Source organism: Ostrea edulis, chromosome 7 (genome assembly GCF_947568905.1).
Source record: "Ostrea edulis chromosome 7, xbOstEdul1.1, whole genome shotgun sequence".
NCBI classification, from domain to species: domain Eukaryota; kingdom Metazoa; phylum Mollusca; class Bivalvia; order Ostreida; family Ostreidae; genus Ostrea; species Ostrea edulis.
The window spans coordinates 7,306,444-7,330,564 of record NC_079170.1 but is presented as its reverse complement, the minus strand read 5'-3'; the positions used below and the strand labels follow the sequence as shown (position 1 = coordinate 7,330,564).

The 24,121-nt window shown below is 36.8% G+C and overlaps 1 protein-coding gene and 2 long non-coding RNA genes across 4 annotated transcripts; 1 reads left to right on the top strand and 2 right to left on the bottom strand.

Moving 5' to 3' along the window:
• Positions 1–1,427: 1,427 nt before the first annotated feature.
• Positions 1,428–3,386, bottom strand: LOC130047767 (uncharacterized). The gene is made up of 3 exons (XR_008796574.1): positions 2,936–3,386; positions 1,895–1,979; positions 1,428–1,760 (listed from the first exon to the last, which is right to left on the bottom strand). It is a non-coding gene; the product is annotated as an uncharacterized LOC130047767 (long non-coding RNA).
• A 431-nt stretch (positions 3,387–3,817) lies between these two features.
• On the top strand, positions 3,818–22,310 carry LOC130047766 (uncharacterized). 2 transcript variants are annotated; one of them, XR_008796573.1, is made up of 6 exons: positions 3,818–3,891; positions 6,947–7,998; positions 13,212–13,315; positions 19,533–19,662; positions 19,997–20,502; positions 22,221–22,310. It is a non-coding gene; the product is annotated as an uncharacterized LOC130047766 (long non-coding RNA). The 2 variants fall into 2 exon arrangements; XR_008796572.1 differs by lacking the exon at positions 3,818–3,891 and having other exon boundaries at positions 6,873–7,998.
• LOC130047765 (uncharacterized) lies at positions 19,693–21,887 on the bottom strand. The gene is made up of 2 exons (XM_056143165.1): positions 21,796–21,887; positions 19,693–21,671 (listed from the first exon to the last, which is right to left on the bottom strand). Exon 2 carries the CDS (start codon positions 21,639–21,641, stop codon positions 19,968–19,970), a length of 1,674 nt encoding a protein of 557 aa, XP_055999140.1. The 5' UTR covers positions 21,642–21,671; positions 21,796–21,887; the 3' UTR covers positions 19,693–19,967.
• Positions 22,311–24,121: the final 1,811 nt, after the last annotated feature.

Sequence of the window (24,121 nt, the reverse complement as noted above, 5' to 3'; positions counted from 1 at the left end):
AGCTTGCTGAAATTCGAAGATTCTTTGTAATACCTTTTTTAAATTAATAAATATAATACAGAAAGTATGTATTTCAAATTTTAGCTTATATTTTGTTGTAGTTCTCGTTGTTGACCTTTGTGCACTTACACTCAGAATATAGATTTATCATACGTCATCATATTTGATGATTAATATTAAGAGTTTTCTCAAATAAAAATCCCCACAAAAAATTGAAATACAATTTATATTTGTTAAAACAAATGTCTCCATTACATCCCAACCCCTTTAATATACTGCATGGTATGGAGGAGAAAGAATGAGCAGGAACATAGACGTCATGAATATGCACTCGGTGCATTGAGAAGAAAGATTCAGCCAGCAGAGATAAACTACTGACCTTTTTATAACTTAGAATGTTTAAGCATTCCCAAATTACCTCTTTGAAAATTGAACATGACAATAAGAAGGTTTCTATAAGCTATTTCAGGGGCGGATCAGGAATTGAAGTTGAGAGGGGGGTGCAACTGTATGAGGCAGGGGTCTGGGGGCCGCCTTGAAAGGGGGGGGGGGGGCGATTCCCCAGAAACTCCTGGATTTTACAGATTTTTTAGGGCTTAAAATATGTCTCCTATGTAGTCATTTTTATTATTTTCTGTCATTTTTAATAAGGTGAAATTAATAAAATAACGCAAATTTTAAGGGTTTTTGGAAAAAGTAGCCGTTCTCCCACTAAAAGTAATTCAATAAATCAAAAGATTTTGTCAGACATTTATTTCTCTGAGAGTGGAGGAAATTATGGATTCTTTTATCGTATATATTTCTCTAAACAAGAGACCACGATTTACTTTAAACTTGAAAATTTTAGGGGGGCTCGCGCCGGTTGCCCCCCACCCCATCCACTATATCCGCCAATGCATTTATGTATGTGCTCTTGCGATTGACCTTTTTGCACTCACAATGATTGCATTAATATTTAGTTATTTTTCATACATTTTTTTTTTATAATAACCAGACACGATTACCTATTATAAGAAATTGATATGATTATACAGCATAGTGCACCAAATATGTTTAAATAACAACTTTATATTTAATATCAATGGAAAGATTTCCACCCAATCGACCCATGGATTGATTGTATCTTGTTTAACGTCTCTCTCGAGAATTTTTTACTCATATGGAGACGTTACCAAGACCGGTGAACGGCTTTAAATTTAGGCCTTTGCTCGGCGCTTACGGCCATTGAGCAGTGAGGGTTCTTTAGCGTGCCACATCTACTGTGACACTGGGCATCCGTTTTGATGGTCATCTCCGAGGACCAGTGACATTCACACCTGATGCTGAGCGTTTGGCAGTATATATGCACTGAGTGTGTGTAACGGGGGGGGGGGGGGGGGGGGGGGGGGGGTGGGGGGGGTTAGAAAATGAGAAATTCAAACACATTGATTAAAGTTATAAAATTGGTATTTTATTTTCATTTAGAAATGTTTACTGATTTTGATATATCAAAAACTTAGAATAATCAACAATGACACTTCCTCTATATTTATACAATATTATTGTCTTTAAAAAAGACATGTAATACATGAGTACATGTACTTGTTTTCCATTAAATTCACACTTTAGTATGTTGCACAATATATCCATTGCTCTGGGCTCACAAATACATTATTGATTCTATCCAAGTCCCACATTTTGCAGAAGTTCTTGAATTTTCTCTGTAACCTGTGAAGTTGTGGGGTCCAGGGGATATGACATCATCAATGTAAATGAAGTACCTGTTATAAAAAATATATTCTGTATATTCAAATATTGAAAAAAAGATGAATATCTAATATACTAAGAATTGTCTTTATAAATGTCTGGTGTTAAAATGAAAAATTCTATCTTACTAAGATAGAAAATATTGTACCTTTCTTGCTGATTTTCATGGCAAATTGCTGTTGAAGTTGTTGGCTGGAAGCCCATTTCAACTTGCACTTGTCCTTAGGATGATGCTTAGAAAAAAAATCATCATAATTAATATTTGCACAGTCAGTATTAATCATTAATTATACTGTGTCAGACAATGTCAATTTTAAAATCGTGTGTCTCAATGCATGTTTAGTGAACTTTAAAATGCTGATATATTGAAAATTACACACATAACATGTATTTTATTATGTTAATTTTTAAAATCTTGTCTGAAATCAGTATTACATATGTAACACTACATGTATGTTAAATGTGTGCAGTGCAGCAATGTGAACTCTTGCAGTAGTAGTACATCTGCATGATTGCTATTTATTTCATATTGTTATAGTTACCTTCTATTTAAACTGTACATACCCTCCCACCCCCGGGTCCTTAATGAGGTGAATAAACATCATAATTATCATATTACAATATGAGATGACAGATATGTTTTCATAAACTGCCAGTTCATTCTAATAATATCAAAACAAGTCAACTCTAGATTTATCAGACCTGTCTCCTTTACGGAGTGTGGGTCAAGAGAAGGACATCCATATCTTATTTTCATACAATACATTTATTTGCCTATGAGGGGGGCTTGTGATTTTACAAATATTTTAAATAAAGTTTTGTAGACCTACATGCTTGCATGAAACATGAAACCCCAGATTTGAGATATCTCTTAGGTCAATGAAATTTCAAGATACTAGAAGTACTATCATTTATACCAAAATAGAATTTTAGTGCAACACCCCCCCCCCCCCCCCCAAACTTGTGAGAGCCCTATTTTTTTTTCAAATCTGGCATATACATGACATCCATTTACAATTACATGCACATGTAGGAGTTATATTTTGGGCACATATGGAATACATAAATGCACAAAAAATGAAACAGCTCCAAATTGTGCGTTTATAGATGTTATTATAAAATCGCGTTGTGAAATAGCAGAGGAAAAGTGGGTTGAATACAAATTCAATTTGCCATTTTTTTCACTTACCAAACGAAATTATGATTTCGTTGTCCACGTTGAATGCATCCATCGAATTCCTCTTCTCAGAAGAAACTTTGTTTAAACTCTCAATGACTACATAAACAGTATTGAAACTCGCAGCACTCGGACACCACGATCACGCTACATCAACAACTTTGTTTACGTAGCGCAGCTATGCATGGTGGTGAATTTCGTGAGGTAAAAAGTGCCATTCTGCACGGACGAAACATTTAGTCCACTATTATTACATTGACGTATTCCTAATCTAAACTATGGCCAAATTTCTATATCTTTCGTCGAGACGACCCTCTCAATCATCGATTCAGTCACAGCAACTTGTACTTTCGGAACCCCTTTTTGTTTTTCAACTACTCTATGGCGATGTACGGAATTCCGAAAAATAATTTCACGTGAAAATACACGATTTTTACTGATCACGTGGTTGCTATCGGTCTCTACCTTAAGGGAGGGGGGGGGGGGGGGGTGAAATGACTGCTTGTCTTCCTATGGCTTACGAAATCTGAATATTGCGAGAAAAGTTTGTTCAAATCAACCTTACAGCCAAAGCGTAAAAAATATGGCGGGATCTACAATATTTTGACAATTCAATAAGTATGTGGAGTGGGAAGATTATGTGCTGTTATTTTGAAATGATAATTTTAGCTGAGCACTACATAATTTACAGTAGCGGATCTAGTGGGTGGGTTTTATTTAAACGTTATCAACCAAAAATTATCAACATTTGCTCGTTTACGGTCTTCGATTCACCTCCCTTTTTGAAGGAATTATCTGGATCCGCCAATGATTTTTTATCAAGAAATACAACTCATTCCATGTTCATGTATACCACTAAAAATCTACAAGAGTTGTCTTTCTTTAAGAAGCAGAAGACACTTGCTGTGAAAACGGAAATGGATGCCGAATCCGAAGGACATGACAGTTCATTTTGGGGATATTTACAGGTACTTAGCAAAAATGACCGTCAGGTACAGTGCTATTAGGTAGAACACTAAATATATCGTCTGGTTAATTATCTATATAGATCTATGTGAGTTGCATAAAAGAAATATCTTTAGCCAGTATGGGATTGTCTAATCCGAGATTCCTCTGACTCTTACCCCCGACATTTGACATGTGCGGGGGAGAGTCAGAGCGGACTCCATATTGAAAAGTGGGAATTCAGCGACACCAGCTGGTGTCGCTGCTTTACCTACCTCTTACAACTTTATTTCGCGAATCTATCTTCCAAGACGTGAGAATTCAGTTAACGGAAGATAAATCTTTAAATAGATCATGATTAATACGATGCTATCGCCGTTTAAACGGCCCTAACACCGACAAATGGAGCATCACTTGAATTAGATCGCCGCCTCGCCATTGATTTCTTTGCGCATGACGTCAGCACATGTAAACACAAAATTCCATCGTTTAAACGGCGATAGCATCGTATTAATCATGATGTATTTGTAGAATAATCTTCCGATAACTGAATCCTCGCGTCTTGGAAGATGGGTCCGCGAAATAAAGTTGTAAGAGGTAGGTAAAGCAGCGACACCAGCTGGTGTCACTGAATTCCCACTTTTCAATATGGAGTCCGCTCTGACTCTCCCCCGCAGAAGTCACAAAATAAAAGCGGGGTTAAGAGTCAGAGGAATCTCGGATTAGGGATTGTCAACCTAGGCCGAACCAATCTGACTAAAGTACTTTAGTCAGATTGAGGCCGAACGTAACTTTGTGTTTGTTTACACCAGTGGCGGATCTAGGCAATTTTGAAAAGGTGCGACCTAAATGTGTACTTTTTCTACCCAAGACCATGAAATGACAAAAATGTCTTTCTTTTTAAAAAAAATATTCAACCAAATGTAGGGGGCGGGTGTTGTGTTAACTCCCTGTAGATCCGTCACTGGTTTGGGTCACAACTGTCTCTGGGGACAAGGATGAGGTATTAAAAGAGGTTCAAAGAACCACAGGGTGCAATATGACATTTGATATAAAGGTTCAATACTGTGGCCTCTGTGTTAGGAGTAAGGACTATTAAAAGACTTCAGAAAAAATTAAAATGCACACCAATGTGACCTCCACCCACCCATTGGTATGGGACAGCCTAGGAGTCTTAAGTTTTATATAGAAGTATATTTCAAAAGAATTCTTGCAAAATGCATTTAAAATCCACAATGATATAGGCCTATATCAGCCTAATTCTTTATGTTGTAATGCCCACACCCTCATTTTGTGTAGATTCCAATTTGTAGACACAATGACTTCAGACAGCGGCTACAGAAATACAGACATACAAAAACTCGTGTGAGCAGTAAGGCCCACCAAGTCTCTGTCGTATATCTTAAGAACCATAAGGGTTATTGGAATATATATATGTTAATATACATGTATCCTCATGAAGTGTACATTCAAGTTTGTTCACACAATGACTACTGAGGTCAGGGTGAGGCAGGGTTTTCACATTTACTTTCTTGAGCACTAGACCAGTCGGGCTACTTCAAATGATTTTTACTAGACCTGACCTTACATCCACTAGCCCTGACCAACTTTCCAGAGAAAAGAAACCCTGATGGTTTCTCCATATTTAAGTACTTAATTCAAATGACAAACGTTAAGTTTAAACTAAAACGTACTTAATTGTCTCAAAAACATCTTTAGTCTCGTCATTCAATTTGATGCTTTTATTTTCAAACGCATTTTCTGTTTCTTTAAATTCTACTCGGCACAGAAATTCTTTAGTCTTTTGTTAGAATAAAATGACCTCAACCGCTTTTTTATAATTTCTTTTTCATAAGCACTGCTTTGTTTCTTCCCAACCTACTCCTTTTTTCTCTTGGAACATCCTTCCTTGAGGACAAGAAGTCGAGACATTCCTGCACACGTGTCAACAACGAAAAATGGCTATTTACGATTTAATTTATTCATTTGATAGACACTTTCTTATATTCAATTAAAATAAACCTTCTTTTTTTTTCAAATGAAAATGAATTCAGTTTATATCTATTTATCCGAAACATAACTTTACACCCATTAACAAAGAGTATTAAATGTCGTAAAACATCACTTCCGACAGCGACTTATATATTAGAACTAAAAATAGAGATTTTGTCATGACGCGGTTCAAAATTGCTCGCAAACTCTTTACAGTTATTTTTTTTTTTTAAGTTAAAAATAAGATATTTTATGGTTTAAAATAAAGTTTCTTGTTTATTTTTTTAACACGACCAGTCGGACTAGTAAATCGACATTTTACCCGACCGGACCTATCATTTAGTAGACTCGGTCGGTCGGACGTGCCTTAGTGTCAAACCCTGTGAGGTCACAAGAGGAAAAAGTGTTTTCTTTCAAAATAAATTTTCTTTTTAGGAACCACAAATTTAAATTCATTTTACAATTAAATATATATTATGCAAGCATCAACATGTACTTTAATTTGTACACAACACGACTCTTGTGTTCAAGATTTGGTCACTAAGGAGGAATACACAGAACTGAGATTTTTGTTTGAAAAGAGATAATGCGACAACTCCGATGGGCATCCTCATTCACTGTAGATTACAGTTATTTCATGTTAAGATGGCCCCTGGGATTAGAATGGAGTCACAAAGAGTTGTGATGATTACGTATGAATAAAGTAGACATTTTTAATGAAAATCTTTTAAAGGACCAAATCATGATGAATTCAATTTTTTTAAAATTATGTGTACTAGCATCTCAATGTCTTGTAGATTCAGTTAACATCGCGACCCCTGAGTCCAGGTAGGAGAAGATGGTCTATATCCACCTGTGGGGCACAGCATCAAAAATGCATCATTTAATGTAATAATTAAATGAATATTAATATCAAAGAATAAATGAAAAACTAACACACAGATTTGGATCTGAACGATGCTCAAGATGTCCACTTTTTTGTCTCGGGCTCGTAATCCTGTCTACTTTGTGTCTTGCTTGTTATGTTTTTGTACTGAGATATTTGTTTATGTTTTTTATTTAATTCGTATTGTCTATTTTATCTAGGATGTTGTCCACTAAGCTAATGATGGGGATCGTAGCACTACCCTGCACACAGACATGGAATGGATCTGCCTAGTCCATTATCAGAAGAGTGACCAGGACTGTTCGTTCCGTCAGAGAAGTTTCTGGAGAAGCATTACAAGATACAGAGCTACATTATTTTAAATTAGTTTTACTTCCTGGTCACTTGGCCAGTTATCAACTTATTTTTTTGAAGTATCATTTGAAAACTAATAACGCCCCTTGGGCCCAATGGATATTAAAAACAGCTGGCTGAAATATCATGATTGATGAATATAATAAAACACTTTTATTAAAAACAAGTTATTAGATTTCAAACATTCATTGTTAAACTTGCTAACACATAGTATATATATTGTACCTAATAACCATGTTAACTGCTAGCAAATAATTAAGAAAAGAAAAAAATACACTGTATCTATAATCTCCTGAAGAAATAAATCAAGTCTTCTTGTTACATAATTTATAGATAATATTTAAAAATGGGTCTGAGCTAGGTTTTGTTTGTCACATAAAACTAACACAATAGTCGATGTCATCTAACTCATCTTCGTTTTGTCATTGTCATCTAGTAAGTGACCATGTATTCAGCAAAGTTCATTCTTTGTCACCATTTTAATTATTTCATGCTTTGAGGTGACACTTTTAAGGAAGGAGTACACAGTTTGTGTTGCTGGCTGCAAGAACGACTCACCCACCCCCGAGTACATACATATTTAAAGTGTACAGGGGGTTATAGCAGGTACCACTCACTCTAAACAGGGATTTCATGTAGGGACTCATTTCTCCCGAGTGTCTTGACATTCACCAGCTGGCAACATATGTGTCTCGATCAGCTCAGCCTCATTTACATTCTCAATTTTAGCAATGAATTATCATTAAAATTTTTAGGGACTTGTATGAATGGGCAGAAGAAATTTTCTTGACTGACTATCCCATCATTGCCAGCTGTTGGAGACTGAACACTTTATTGAAAATTGCTGGGGTGCAGCAATCAGTGGGTGTCCTCATTTGCCCTGAGAAGAGTCAGAGAAGTATTCATTTTTACTGGAAAAAGTTAAGTTCATGTAAAGAGCATGAAGGCAGATTTTACAGTTATCTCCCTTAGACTATGTAAATTATGATACAGCTCTTGTTAATGGTGTTATTTCACCTATTAAATGTTGTTTGAATGTTGTCAATTTGGTTTGTAGTCAAAGACATGAGTTATAGCTGCCTGTATTGTACCAGTTCACATACAGTTACCTACAGAATTAACAGTAGATTACATGTACCTGACGCTCTAGGGATGCATTTATTGCTGTTGGTCTGCATACATCATTGTGTTTCGTCTGTCGTGCATTACCAATTGAACATGTTATATACCTGTCTTTAGATGGGACGTATAATGGTACAGCAATGTCTGTATGTCTGTCTGTAGATGGGACTCAGTATGGTACAGCAATGTCTGTCTGTAGATGGGACGTATTATGGTACAGCAATGTCTGTATGTCCGTCTGTAGATGGGACGTATTATGGTACAGCAATGTCTGTATGTCTGTCTGTAGATGGGACGTATTATGGTACAGCAATGTCTGTATATCCGTCTGTAGATGGGACTTATTATGGTACAGCAATGTCTGTGTGTCTGTATGTAGATGGGACTCATTATGGTACAGCAATGTCTGTATGTCCGTCTGTAGATGGGACGTATTATGGTACAGCAATGTCTGTATGTGTGCCTGTAGATGGGACTTATTATGGTACAGCAATGTCTGTATGTCTGTCTGTAGATGGGACGTATTATGGTACAGCAATGTCTGTATGTCTGTCTGTAGATGGGACGTATTATGGTACAGCAATGACTGTATATCCGTCTGTAGATGGGACTTATTATGGTACAGCAATGTCTGTGTGTCTGTCTGTAGATGGGACTCATTATGGTACAGCAATGTCTGTATGTCCGTCTGTAGATGGGACGTATTATGGTACAGCAATGTCTGTATGTGTGCCTGTAGATGGGACTTATTATGGTACAGCAATGTCTGTATGTCTGTCTGTAGATGGGACTCATTATGGTACAGCAATGTCTGTATGTCTGTCTGTAGATGGGACTCATTATGGTACAGCAATGTCTGTATGTCCATCTGTAGATGGGACGTATTATGGTACAGCAATGTCTGTATGTCTGTCTGTAGATGGGACTTATTATGGTACAGCAATTTTTTTGTCCGTCTGTAGATGGGACGTATTGTGGTACAGCAATGTCTGTATGTCTGTCTGTAGATGGGACGTATTATGGTACAACAATGTCTGCATGTCTGTCTGTAGATGGGACGTATTATGGTACATGAATGTCTGTCTGTAGATGGGACGTATTATGGTACAGTAATGTCTGTATGTCTGTCTGTAGATGGGATGTATTATGGTACAACAATGTCTGTATGTCTGTCTGTAGATGGGACGTATTATGGTACAACAATGTCTGTATGTCTGTCTGTAGATGGGACGTATTATGGTACAGAAATGTCTGTACATCCGTTTGTAGATAGATTGTATTATGGTACAGCAATGTCTGCATATACGTCTGTAGATGGGGTGTATTGTGGAACAATGTCTGTAGGTGGGACATATTATGGTATATTAATGTATGACTGTCTGTAGACGGGGTATACCATGGTAAATCAATGTTTGTAAGTCCGTTTGTAGGTGGGACGTATTATTGTACAGCAATGTATACTTGTATGTCTGTCTTAAGATGGGATGCATTGTCCACCATCGGTGGCCTAGTGGTTAGCCTGTCAGACTCTCAACCGAAAGGTCGTGGGTTCGAGTCCTGGCCGCGGCAGAGCCGATGTTGTTTCCTTGGGAAAGGCACTTTACATGAATTTCCTCACTTCACCCAAGTGTAAAAGGGGTACCTGGCTATAGATAGTGAATTTCACTGGCCTGTAAAAAAAATTTACCCATCGGAGTTTTAATTTGACAATCGGAAGTAAATATTACGCGCATGCTCAAGTCATAAAATTAGAATAACTCGTCCCAAACAAAGTCATTTGTCCCATTGATTACACATCTTCACTCGGTCTGTTCCGGATTTGTCTTGAAAATTATTCAGATTTCGCATGCATATAATTACATTTTTTTTCGGGCAAGTGAAATTGAGTTCGGGCATGTGGATTTCCTGAAAATGGTTGCCCGAATGGCTTGTGGTTTGCAAATCTTTATATCATTGACTGGTGAAAGATATTGTTAGTATGTTAGTGCTCTAGCACCTGTAACGGCAGCTTTCACTGTATTCTTCCAGGAAGCTGAAAAAGTCCTAAATTGATATAAGGTCTGCCGGGGTAATAATGCATTGTAAAGCGCTTTGAGCAGCTGGAAAAAGCGCTATATAAAACCAATCATTATTATTGTTATCTGAATGCTTTGTTATGATATATGAAATGCCCTCTAATTTCAGGGTCTTTAGGGGGCTGAAATAAGGTTCCATTCCCATGCTAAACAAGAGGTCCATGGGCCACATCGCTCACCTGAGTTACCTTGGTCCATATCAGAAGACTTTCCAAATATATTTGCATGTAAAACCGTAGTCCCTATTTTGGCCCCAACCTATCCCTCGAGGCCATGGTTTTTGCAAACTTGAATCTACACTATGTCAGAAAGCTTTCATGTAAATGTGAACTTCTTTGGCCCAATGGTTCTTGAGAAGAAAATTTTTAAAGATTTTTCCTATATATTTGTATGTAAAACTTTGATTTCCCCCCCCCCCCCCCTTGTGGCCCCATCCTACCCCCAGGGGCCATGATTTAAACAAACTTGAATCTGCACTATGTCAGAAAGCTTTCATGTAAATATCAGCTATTCTGGCTCAGTGGTTCTTGAGAAGATTTTTAAAGGTTTTCCCTTTATATTTGTATGTAAAACTTTGATCCCCTATTGTGGACCCATCTGACCCCCAGGGGCAAGGATTTTAACAAACTTGAATCTGCATTATGTCAGAAAGCTTTCATGTAAATTTCAGCTTTTCTGGCTCAGTGGTTCTTGAGAAGAAGATTTTTAAAGATTTTCCCTATATATTTGTATGTAAAACATTGATCCCCTATTGTGGCTCCATCCAACCCCCGGGGACCATGCTTTTAACAATTTAGAATCTGCACTACCTAATAAAGCTTATTTATAAATTTCATCTTTTCTGGCCCAATGGATCTTGAGAAGAAGATTTTTTAATGACCCTACTCTATTTTTACCTTTTCTTGATTATCTCCCCTTGGAAGGTGGTCTGGCTCTTTATTTTAACAATTTAGAATTCCCTTTACATAAGGATGCTTTGTGCCAACTTTGGTTGAAATTGGCCCATTGGTTTTTGGGAAGAAGTCAAAAATGTTAAAAGTTTACAGACGGACAGATGCCGGACTACGGGTGATCAGAAAAGCTCACTTGAGCTTTTAGCTCAGGTGAGCTAAATAGCAGGTATTTTCCCATTTTGTACTTTGAAATTCCCAAGCAATGAAAACAAATCAAAGCAGAGTAGCCTAATTGTTCATAAATCTTCACTGTCCCATAGGTTACAATTTTTACCTAAAAAATTGTTATGTAAACCTAATATTTTGACCTCTGCTTATTTGAATGAGGTAAGCTTTGACCAAATTGAAAGTCAGAAAGAGTCCAGTTCTACTTTAATTCACTCTGGATTGGTTTTCTCCCTACTTCATTGTGTGAAACATTTCTCATGTTTCCTCGCTCCTCGTGTAGACAACATTTCTCCATCTTGATTTTGCAGATCACTAGTCCGAATTGCGAGCTGAATTCAATGTTAAACTCACGAAGTGTAACTAATCAATAAAACAATGGTTTTTGTACTTATTAATATCGATTAAAAGAAAATATCACTCCAAAATTCGATAACAGAAGCCAACAATTGTAGTCAACCGAATTTTCACTGCCATTTGAACTAACGAGTCTCGTGACTCAAAACTAAGCTCGACAGTTTGATAAAATGTTTTCAAGAGACTGTTTATGTGATGAAATAACCCTTAAAATTGATATTAGTAAGTACAAGAAGAATCGTTTTATTGATTAGTTATGAGTTTAAAATTGAATTCGGCTTGTAAGTATTTGAAATCAGCCCGAGAATGCCGCCTCCAGCTGGAGGCGGCGAAATTTCTAGATTTCGGACCAGAACACCTCCTATATTCGTATCATTATTTTTTAATTTTGGATCGAAACCAAAGAAGATAATAGAAAATTTTTGTCATTATAAAATATTGATCTGCACCAGAAACGACCTTGAAATTTTCTTGAAATTAAAAAAAAACTTCACCAGAATGGCGTAATAAAAACTTGTGTGAATTTTCAGACTCCGTCGGGCGAGGGGAAACAAACAATATTTTTATTTTGGCCTAGTGCAAATTCAAGTTTTTTAAATTATGCCCTCAGGAGAAGGGTGGATTGATTGATTGATTGTATATTGTTTAATGTCCCTCTCGAGAAAATTTCACTCATATGGAGACATCCGGAGAAGGGTGGAGTCACAATAAAGGATCAAAGTTTTATATACAAATATTAAGGGAAAATCTTTAAAAATCTTCTCAATAACCATTGGGCCAAAGAAGTTTACATTTACACGAAAGCTTCCTGACAGTGCAGATTCAAATTTATTAAATTCATGGACCCTGGAGGTAGGATGGGCCACAATAGGGATCAAAGTTTTACATGGGGAAAAACGGGGAAAAGTCTTATATCCTTAGGATAGGAGAAAGCTGAAGATAATGAACAGTGATCAATGGAGAACTATTTTCTGAACTTTATGTTGAGACATGATGGGTTGGAGAACTATTTTCTGAACTTTACGTTGGGAGTTGAGGGATGGAGAACTATTTTCTTAACTTGACATTGAAACGTGATGGGTTGGAGAACTATTTTCAGAACTTTGTGTAGTGAGGTGACAGGGATGAGAATTATTTTCTGAACTTTACATTGAGATGTGAGGGGATGGAGAACTATTTTCTCAACTTTATGCTGGGAGGTGAGGGGGTGAGAAACTTTTCATTGATGACGTATAGGACTTGATGTACATTTTTTTTTTGTATACAGAGATTAGATATTGTGTGATGAGTGTTTTTAAATTGACGTTTGTTCTCAATTTGGTACATTCAGAATGATTACATGGATTTTTTGTAGACATTCTTGTTCTAATAGCATAATATAATGGTGGGAAGGAATCATTTTGGTTACCTAGTACTTAATGTTGAAATCAATTTTACAGGGTAGCAGTTACTTGAGATGTCCGGCTGATTGATGAGGATAATTTCCCTGAGACTCTAACATTTTGTAGGACTTGGATAGCTTTATTACTGTAGAAAATGTCAGGTTTGTTAATGAAATTATGTAAAATGTTTTATACCTCATTCAGACAATGACTGGGGCATATAATGTTAACTCTTTTTAGCTCACATGAGCTGAAAGCTAAAGTGAGCCATTCTGATCACATTTTGTCCAGCATCAGTCTTTTCGTCTCTTCATAAGCTTTTAACATTTTCGACTTCTTCTCAAGCACCACAGGGCTAATATCACTCAGCCAAACTTGCCTCAAAGCATGCTTGGGTAGAGAGGATTCAGGTTTGTACAAAATGGAGAACCATGCTCCATCAAAGGGGAGGTAATAAAAAAAAAATAGGGTGGAGTCATTTAAAAATCTTCTCAAGAACCGCTAAGCTAGAAAAGTTGAAATTTATATAAATGCTTCCTGAAATAGTGTAGATTGAAGTTTGTTCAAATTATGGCACCACGGAGTAAGATGGGACCACAGTAGGGGATCAAAAATGGCGGAGTCATATTAGAGGATCAGAAGAATTACATAGTAATATATAGGGAAACTCTTCTCTTTTTGTTAAATGATGAACCTTGAGTAAAGGCAATTGTATGGCTACGACACAGCTAGTTTTTTACTCAGGTGACATTGAAATGGGTTGTCGTCTGTCGTCGTGCGTTGTGTGTCGTCCGTCATGCGTTAACAATTGAACATTTTTAACTTCTTGATAACTGCCTGTTCAATTCTTTTCAAATTTAGTATGAAGCATATTTAGGACAAGGGGGACATAAATTGTAAATTTCAGGACTCCAGGACCCCTGGGGCATTAGTGGCGGGCCAAAAGACTGCACAGTTCGGATAGAAAAGCCATTAACACCACGTTTCCTATCAGAAAATTTTCACAAAATATACAGTTCTTGTCGAAGTAAAACGTAGATGTTGTTGAGCGAAGACCGCGACTTGATCATTCATGATTAAGTCTTGTAGATTTAGACACTAAATTTCCTTCTTTTTTTTTTCTTTTTTTTAAAATATTATTGTGTTGGGATTAGTGTAGTCACGGCAACATTTTTGATGCACTCTTTTGCCACGCATTGTTACAGTAAGTCAGTAATTAAAGTGACATACATCATATCGAATAAATGCGAATTCAAAACACCCGATCCATCGGATCTATATGTCACTATGATAAAGAAATAATAGCAATACAAAGACAATAATTACGCAGAGTGTTTTCTGTAAATCAAAGAATGTCTGTAAATATAAGCGGAATGTATGAACTGGATGGTTTGCCGAGGGGAATTTGTTAATAAAAAATAATACAATCTAAGTTGACATACACAATGTGGGGTACAACTAGTAAATAATCTGTTCTGAGATTTAAGTATGCAGTACAAGGTAGTAAAACGTGACTCACTCATATCTTCATCTATTAAAAGTGATTGATTGTATATTGTTTAACGTCCCTCTCAAGAATATTTCACTCATATGGAGACATCACCGGTGAAGGGATGCAAAATTTAGGCCTATATACTTAGCGCTTATGGCCTTTGAGCATGGAGGGATCTTTATCATGCCACACCTGCTGTGACACGGGGCCTCAATATTTTCGGTCTCATCCGAAGGGTCGCTCCATTTATTCCCCCACGGGAACACAATCTAAAGAACACAGTGTACATATTCTGTCTTCTAATTCTTCTCCTTTGTGTTGCCCCATTTCTATTCTAATTGGAAGTATACCACATCTTCATACTGCAAGTAAAGATCTTATATATTTTGGAATGCTCTTGGAAAATTAATTTTCGGCTCTAAAATTTGTTTTAATATCTCTATATAAACATAACTTAATAGTTGATTTACTTTTACATGTACTAGCCACTACTTCTTATAGTTATGAAGCAACTTGTTCTGAAATCACCAGTGTCACACATTAGTAATCTATTATATATTTTCTATAGAATTTAAAGATTCCGATAATGACTTCATTTGTGATGTCCAGTTAGACTTATTATATTGATTCACACATGTTTAGTAATGTTGTCCATTGATAGTAGAAAATTCCAGTATCAAATAGCCTATACAGTGTCAGCGTTAAGAATTCTTCCATCCGAATTCGCCATACATGTAGTGCAGGTAAAGGAATGAATCTGTGATAATGACGAAGTTCGCGATTCTGAACCATCTCAATGTTGTGGTAGTTTCGGGGACCCCATACTACACTACAATAGTTCAAAACGAGCTACACAAATTAAGAAAAGTTTTTCGAAAGTTGAAATTCCTAGGTCTTTGTAAAAACGAATTTTCGAGACAATGGAGTCATTTCTGACGGCACTGGTCCTGTTCACAATGTATTGACTATCACAAAGAGATATATTGCAAATTCAAGTGTTCTATCACTACCTGAAAATTAAAAAGTCGATGCAATTCACTTGTGAGGGACAAATACCCAATGCTTGAAAAACATTTGATTTTACTAAATCAGCTGGAAATTATTCTCATGTATGTACAATTAGAAGCTAAGTTAAAGGCCGCTCGTGTCATGGCCGCATCAAACCTAAGATGCCATTACTCTTTCACCAAACGCTCGACATTTCGAAATGAAAATCACATGACTTTCGAATATGACCTTAAAAACGGAGATCCCGTGTCACCTACAACTACAAACAACCAAACATTATATCGTTGACTGACCAGTTTCGGTGACCTTAGTGATAAACCGCGATTTTCTCATTAATCACTTGGATTAAATAAATAAATTACACACCTACCTTTAAAGTAATTAAAGTCCTTTACTTTCATTTTAAAAAATTTGAAATTCATTGGTACGTTAATTGAATATATTTTCCTAACAAAAAACATGTCGCTTTGTGGTCCTAAAACAGTGACGTCACCTATTTCGGTGATCATTGTTAATATAGGTTTGCCAAAAGTTTGTAACTGTTAAAACGTTTATACAGGAGGAATGTGCAACTAAATGTCAATGAATGAAATAACATAGTGTAGAATTCTAGACTTTTGGTATACTTTAATATTAATTTGAAGGTTGGATTGAAAAAGTAATAAGTAAATGGGCTTATTTTTGGGGTGCTCGTGTGGATTTTTTGCATACTCTCCTTCTAGTAATTCATTTTCGGAAAAAACTGAAGACATACTCTATGTATGTTTGCAAACACTACGGCGAAATTGATGACGCAATCTACACCCGGAAACGACAACGCGCACACGTAAACAAAAGGTCACCGATTCTGGTCAGTCACCGAAATAGGGCAGTCGACGATATAAACGTTTGAAGGAATATTAATAGATAAGAGATACGTTTTTGTTGTTCTTATGTTTTTGCGACATTTAACGCTAAACATTATCAACTAATGGCAAAAACTGTTTTCCATACCTTTTTGTTTGCTGTTAGCGAGGGCTTACATATTGATATGATATTTTTGTTTTGGAGAGAAGTTAGACTCCAATATTTTATATTTTTCAAACTGTAGTTCTTTGATTATATGATCACTTGGTTTTAGATGCTTTGGAACCAATGTCTGTTAAAGAATCAGATAATATAATATGGATAGTATACATAGAATATCGTATAACGTTGAACTTCATTAGGCCTAATTAGCTTTTATACAGTCTTTTTTTTTTCGTATGAAGATGTAATTAGTGGTAAACAAATTAGCACATGTCTGAAACAAACTAGCATTTTAAAGGATAAAATTGACTTACCAGTATATATGCAGTACTACAAAGAGCGTCTACATAACTTCAATTATCTCCCTTGTAAACTCTTCTGCGTCTATGGAAGCCATGCCATAACAAAGTTTATGCTATGAAAATGTTCTAATTTAAATTAGCAAATCGACGACTTTCCCTTCTCTCGATTTTTTATATGATCAGTATAAGCATATTCCACTACAAGTTTTGCAAAAACCATTTCTGTTGCAGTTAGTTTGAGGTAAAACAGTAGAATGACTGGACTAAACTGTGAGCAGTAAAATATCAAGAAGTTAAAAAAATTGCGAATAACAAAGAAAAGAGTGTAGTCAACGACCATGTCTAATTAACTCTCTGCATTAAGTGTGGACATTTTATTAACACATAAGTATTCTTCTACTAATCAACTAAATTTGATTTTAACATATATTATTTTCCAGATGTTTTAACAAAATAATTGGGCACAAGTTCCTAAATCTTAGACTGTCCTCTCCGACTCAAGAATTCAACATGAAGTGATTGGTCATATAGAATTGTTTAAGGTCTCTTCGGATTTAGTAAAATGAAAGATCTCTTATTCACCATTCAAAAGCTATCAGCAAGTTGAATTTCCAATGAAGGTTAAATTCCAGCTGGAGTGAATCGTCAAGGTCATTGTATCAAATATCATTTTATCAAAGGGTCTTGTGATAAAGGATCTGATATACAAAATATGAAAGCCCCAGCTTAAATAGTTCTGGAGATATGACCTTGATGAGGTTTTTTAAAAGTTGGTCAAACTCCAAAGCCAATGTCACAAGTAAAAACTTTGATAGCTAAAAATGTCTTGTCACAAGAAATGCACGCATGAAACATGAATGACCTATCCCTTACAATTCAAAAGTGATGAGCAGCAAGGTTCAAGTTTCACCTGAAGTTTTGAAATATAAGTCAAACTTCAAGGTCAAGACTGCAAAGTCAAAGACAATGGTGTAAAATGAAAGGTTCTGTCAGAAGGAATCTATATACAAAATCTAAAGGTCATACTTTAAGTAGTTCAGGAGATACTGTCTAAGTTTGGGTTTCTTTAAAAAAAATTCAAACGCTAAGGTTTTGGTCACAAGGTTAAAATCTCTAGTAATATCAGGAAGGTCTTTTTACATAGAATGCTGATATATGAAATATGAGAGCCATACGACTCCCAATTCAAAAGTTAGTAGCAATGTTAAAGTAGGGGGCAGACATACAGGACAGGACAATATGCCTCCCCCTCCCCAGCTACAGTCGCAGGGGTATAAAACACTTGACTCAGCACACCTCCTACTTGAAAATGATTTGTTTAAGTGAATTACCTGCACTATCTAAACGTGTTTGCATATTTACATGACCAATCATGACCCTGCTGTTTTTTAGATGAATTTCAAAAACATTTCCCTATACATTCCCTTAAAAACTTGTGTCCATTATTGTGGTTCACCCCCCATGCTTCCCCGAGGACCACATTGTGAACAAACTTGAATCTTCACTACCTGGGGATGCTTGCATATTGATATGATTAATTATGACCTTGTTCTTGTGAAGAAGATTTTTTCCTTTATATCTCCATGTAAAACTTTGACCCGCTGATGATGTCCTACCCAAACCCAGGGAGGCCATGGTTTCAACAAACTTGTATCTATACTATATCAGAAAACTTTTACATCAATCTCATTTTTTCTGGCCCAGTGGTTCTTGAGAGGAGTTTTAAATGACCCACCCTATTTTTGGCTTTTCTTGATTATTTTCCCTTTGACCTTCATTTGAACAAACGGTATCGCCGTGGTGGTCTAGAGATTAGAGCGCACGCCCCGCATGCTGAAGGCCGGTGTTCAAATCCTGACCACAACAGATCTAAGTCGTTAAAACAGGTAGTGACAGTTCTATCGTCAAACATTCGACATCAGGTGTGAATTTCACAGGTCCTCGGAGATGACCTTTAAAATGGATGTCCGGTGCCACAGTAGGTGTGGCACGCTAAAGAACCCTCACTGCTCAATGGCCGTAAGTGCCGAGTATAGGTCTAAATCTTAAAGAAGATACAATCAATCAATCATGTGAACAAACACAAATTCCCTTTACCTAAGAATGAATGGTACCAGTTTTGATTGGATTTGGCCAAGTGGTTGTGGAGAAGAAGATGATAATGTAAAAAGTCAATAACAACAGATAAATTTCAATTGGAAAAGCTCACTTTGTATTGTGGATATTGGCCTGGATAGTTTTGTGTGTTTAGAGCACATGACTATTACATATGTAATACAGGGGTGTTGGGTTAGATTCCCGGTCCAGTCAAACCATGGATATTGGTTTGGATAGCTCAGTGGTTAGAGCACCTGACTAGTAATACACTGTACAGGGGTCTCGGGTCCAATCCCTGGTCCTGTCATATCGTGGGAACGAAGGCCTTGGATTCGATCCCCGTTGTGACACCGGTTCAGCCATATCTTCTTTTCCTTCCCATTACATTGACATATATGTAAACATGTAAATATATCACAGACTATCCTTGACAATTCAGTTTGATATGATTACACTTTGTTTATTTTGTAGGACGGTGGAGATTTAGATAAGTGGTGTGATGTTATTGATGGTAAACAGAAGACTGTGACCTTGAATCTGAAGATCTGTGATGAAGACTGGACGTTTGGGGTCACTCTCTGTTACAGTACTACAAATCTAAGTAAGTACTCAGTAATAATGTAAGACTGAACTCTGTATCATGTTTATCTAATATATACATTGTAAAATCAAACACATATTGAATTAATTCACAAACAAAATAATGTTCTGTTAAACTCACAAACACAAGTACATGTTACACATCACAAACAGAGGACTGTAATGTACACAGGACTGTAATTAACACAGGGCTGTAATTAACACGGGGATGTAATTAACAAGTAGAAGGAATTAACACAGTTCTGTAAATTACACTGTGTTGAGCTATGTAATTAACACTGTGTAGAGCTGTGTAATTAACACTGTTTATAGATATTGGATTTTCTTCACTTTAGCAGTGTATAACTCAGCCACAAAGAGGTTGTCTCTGATGTCCACACATAAACCGAATGGATAGACTACATCACAGTGAATGTAACGGAGGAACTGTCCGTCCTGATCTAGGATGTGGATACGATGATTGTGATAGTCTGCTGTCAGGATGTGACTCTGGCTGTCTGTAGTGATGCCGTATGGATGAAATGATTGCTCGGTATTAGAGGGATGACCAGTGTATCTAAATCGGAGTTTTCCTGACTGATTGACCACCACTACTGCTCTAGCTGTAAAGTCAGCCACACAGATATCCAGGTTCTTGTTCTCACTGAGGTATTTAGTGTTATTATCAGATGAGTAGAGAGGACGACCCTGATCATCAAACTGAATGCTTTGTTTCTCTGTGGAGCCGGAGTAACGCACGACTTTGGATTGTGTTTCATCATCACTGATCATGGTAACCAGGAGGTCGTTACCCGCGGTACAGCAGACATAGCCAGGTCTCCACCCCTGTAGTGTGATCACGGTCTGTATCTGTTTATTCTTAATTAAGTTCACGGTGTTATTCCAATAGTCAGTATAAACAAGATCTCCGTCCCGTGTCACTGCTATGTCCTCTGGTGTGTTCCCTGACTTGGTTTGTATTGATGTCAGTAGTTTACTCTGGAGGTTGAGCAGCTTCATGGTGTCGTTAGTCCCGCATGTCCAGACTTGATCTTCACTCAGACAGCTAACACTGTATAGACTGTCTAAGAACCTGCTATACCCAGTGTCTATGGTGGCGGTGAGGCGCGGCTCATCAAGCAGTGGTTTGACTGGAGGAGACGATACAGCTTCTGCTGACTTCATTGTGTCGCCATGTTCTGTGTTAATGGATAATGGCGGCAGAGAACCAAACATTTCATTGAGCTGATCTTTGTTTATTTTCTGAGGAGAGAAACTCGGTAATGTGACTCGGACTTTAGGCGGTAATGTTCTAAATTGGGAATTCCTAGATTTGTAAGCAGAGGTTAAGGAGACATCATTTGATTTTAGGATTGATTTCAAGTCGGACATGATCTGTTTGAGTTCCGCCATTTTCTGTGTGATTTCTTTTGTATTTTTATTTAGCGCGTCCAGATGTTTAGTTTTCATCTCCGCAATGGCGGATTTCCGCTGGTTGACAATGGCGGTAATCTCCTGGTGTAAGATTTCTCCTTGTTGATCGGCTTCTGTCGTCAGTTTCCCGTATTTCGTTTCTAATTCGGTTTTCTCAGTTTCGACATTAGACCCCATTTCTTCATATCGGGGATAAATTCTTGTCTCGAGTTCTTCTAGATCTCTTTGTAAACTTTCTGTTTTAGATCCAAGTTTTTCCAGAATATCTGATATATCGTGACCTTTGTGTTTACCTGAAGTGACGCAGGTAGAACAGACAGGAACGCCACATTTTTCACAGTAAATTTCACAGTGTTTATCGGCGTGGTCTGGACATTTCGGGTAGTTAGGAGTAGACTTTCTGTGTAAAAACGGCACGACTTTGTGTCTTTTAGACGAGTCTGAGACATGTTTTCCTGCACAGTTAACACAGAGATTTATATTACAAAGTTCACAGTGACTCTGTAGGGGGACAGTTTCACAGAGGTCACACAGTAGGACTTCCTGAGCACTGCGCCGGGGATGCATTTCTGATGGCGGGATCACACGAGAAGTTTACTGTTGATTAAATAAAACCGGAATTTCATTTAAAGATGTTGACAGATTAAAACAATTAACGAAATAGAATTACAATATGATATAAAACAAAGCAGTCATTACTATAATAATAATTTAGTCTCACCTTAAAATCCAACATGGCCTCCCTGTTCTTTCGACCTTCCGTCTAGTCCTGAGAATTAAATACTTGTGCGGCATGTCAGCCTGTATACACTATCTACGTGTTATCGCTTGAGTAAATATATAGTTTTAAAGTTTGCTTTGACCTAGTTTATGTTGGGTAGTTTTGCTAACATTTACGTCAGACGTAAAGATTTCTTTTCATTAAAAAATTGGAATCTGCAAACAATGTATAGATATAACTTCTTGATTATATCCCTTTTTATATTGAATTCGGCCTTTTGTACAAATAGAATCATATTTATTGTTATAAAACGATTAGCAATATTCATTGGAGGGGGGTGGGGGATTTCATGCAGCGGACCTCCGCTTTTGGTACTAAATAATAAATACATACTTGTGTTTTGATATACTTTTTTTCTGTTGTAGAATGAGTTGAGTGGAATAATGAACCTCCAGATGTCTATGTACACGTGTATGAATAAACTCTGTTGTACTCGCGCGTGCGAGCTTATCCAATATTATGTGTTTGAGTTTTATTTCCTTAATATTTAGGATTTGTTGAATTAGTGCAGGGGCGGATCCAGGAAGTATTAAAAGTGGGGGGTCTATAGCTACCATTAATTTTGGTTTTCAAAGGAAGGAGGGGTCCACCTTCAAAATGCGTTATTTAATAGTCTTTTGATGAAGGGGGAGGTGTCCAACTCCCAGACCCCCTCTGGATCCGGTACTGTAGTGAATTACAACTCCCAGACCTCCCTCTGGATCCGGTACTGTAGTGAATTACAACTCCCAGACCCCCCTATGGATCCGGTACTGAGTGAATTACAACTCCCAGAACTCCCTCTATACATTATTAGATGTACATATAGCATCGGGTACTGATCCACATATATCTCGAGTAGGAATGAGACTTATTGAACCAAGTTTAGATTTTTATCTATATATTTTTTTTCAAATCTAAACTATATACACAAATGTATGCAATATTTTTCTTTTTTGTATTGATGAATGCCATCATATATCTTAAACGATCAAATCATTTCGTACTGCTTAATTAAGATATTGAGTACGCGTGAGAGAGAGAGAGATCTATGGCACTAGTCCTGTACATGCATGTTACTTGGAAAATAAAAACAAAAGATGCATACACTTAAAGCGCTAGATAGTGGTTTGTTAAAATGATACTTTCATATTATAGATTTTCAAATAGAAATTTATCAATATATAAAATGTAACAAGTCAAACATGTAATAGTTTAATGAGATTAACAAAAAGGCGATCACGGCCTCCATTGAAAATGGTATTGGAATCGTACAAAAAATCCAAATATTTATTCGCATTAAACAATTCACCATCTAACCACAGCTAAATATTCTCTACAGAGATACCTATAGTTATCTTACCCTATCTCCCCCCCCCCCCCCCCCCCCCCCCCCCCCCCCCCCCCTGTTCTCATCATCGATCTATCGCGGCCGGTGTAGAGGCAAATTTTGACTCCCTTTCGACGTAGAATAATGACCCCTTTTGCCCGTAGAAAAAATGTCTTTTTCAAAAAATCAGTCCATTTCACGTTTAGAAAAATGACCCCCGTGGAATAATGACCCCCTTGTAAATTTTATTAAGGATTATTTCTCTGGTAATGCCTAAGGGAGGCAGTCCAACATTGTCATATTATAAGTAAATCTATCGTTCATATGAAACGTAACCAGATTAAAACATATTAGGAATTGTAATTTTGTTTCAAAAATAAGAATTTACTTAGTTTTAACAAAATAGTGACTCGTACCAAATAAGTGTCTAGTCACAACGAGTTATATTCGTTATTACGAGTAAATACATGCATAGTTATATCGAGATACATGCAATCGTCTTGCCATAAAGGGAATATGGGTTCAGGCGTGGAAGGGGGCTCTATAGTTACATTTGTAAACATGCATTAGTTTATTCTACACTAAGGACCATAACATGCAAAGAGAGTGCGTAATTGATTTGATATACACAGAGTAGCTACTACCATAATTGTGAAATCCGTGTCCCCATGTGTTATTAAGGTTAGAGTGTTATGCTAACCCATTCAGAATTGCATATAGTCAATGTAGCTTATAAATATTTTACAAAGAATATGGAGTATGATATCAAATGTCAGACTTTGCTTAAGAATGCAGACAAATACTCGTCAAGACTTTGCTTAAGAATGCAGACAAATACTCGTCAAGAACATTTCTCATCAGACTTGAATTGTTAATGTTGTTATGAATATACATGCATAGCACAGAGCTACATGTAGCCTGTTTTGGATTTTCTCCGAGACTATTCTTAGCGGTTTA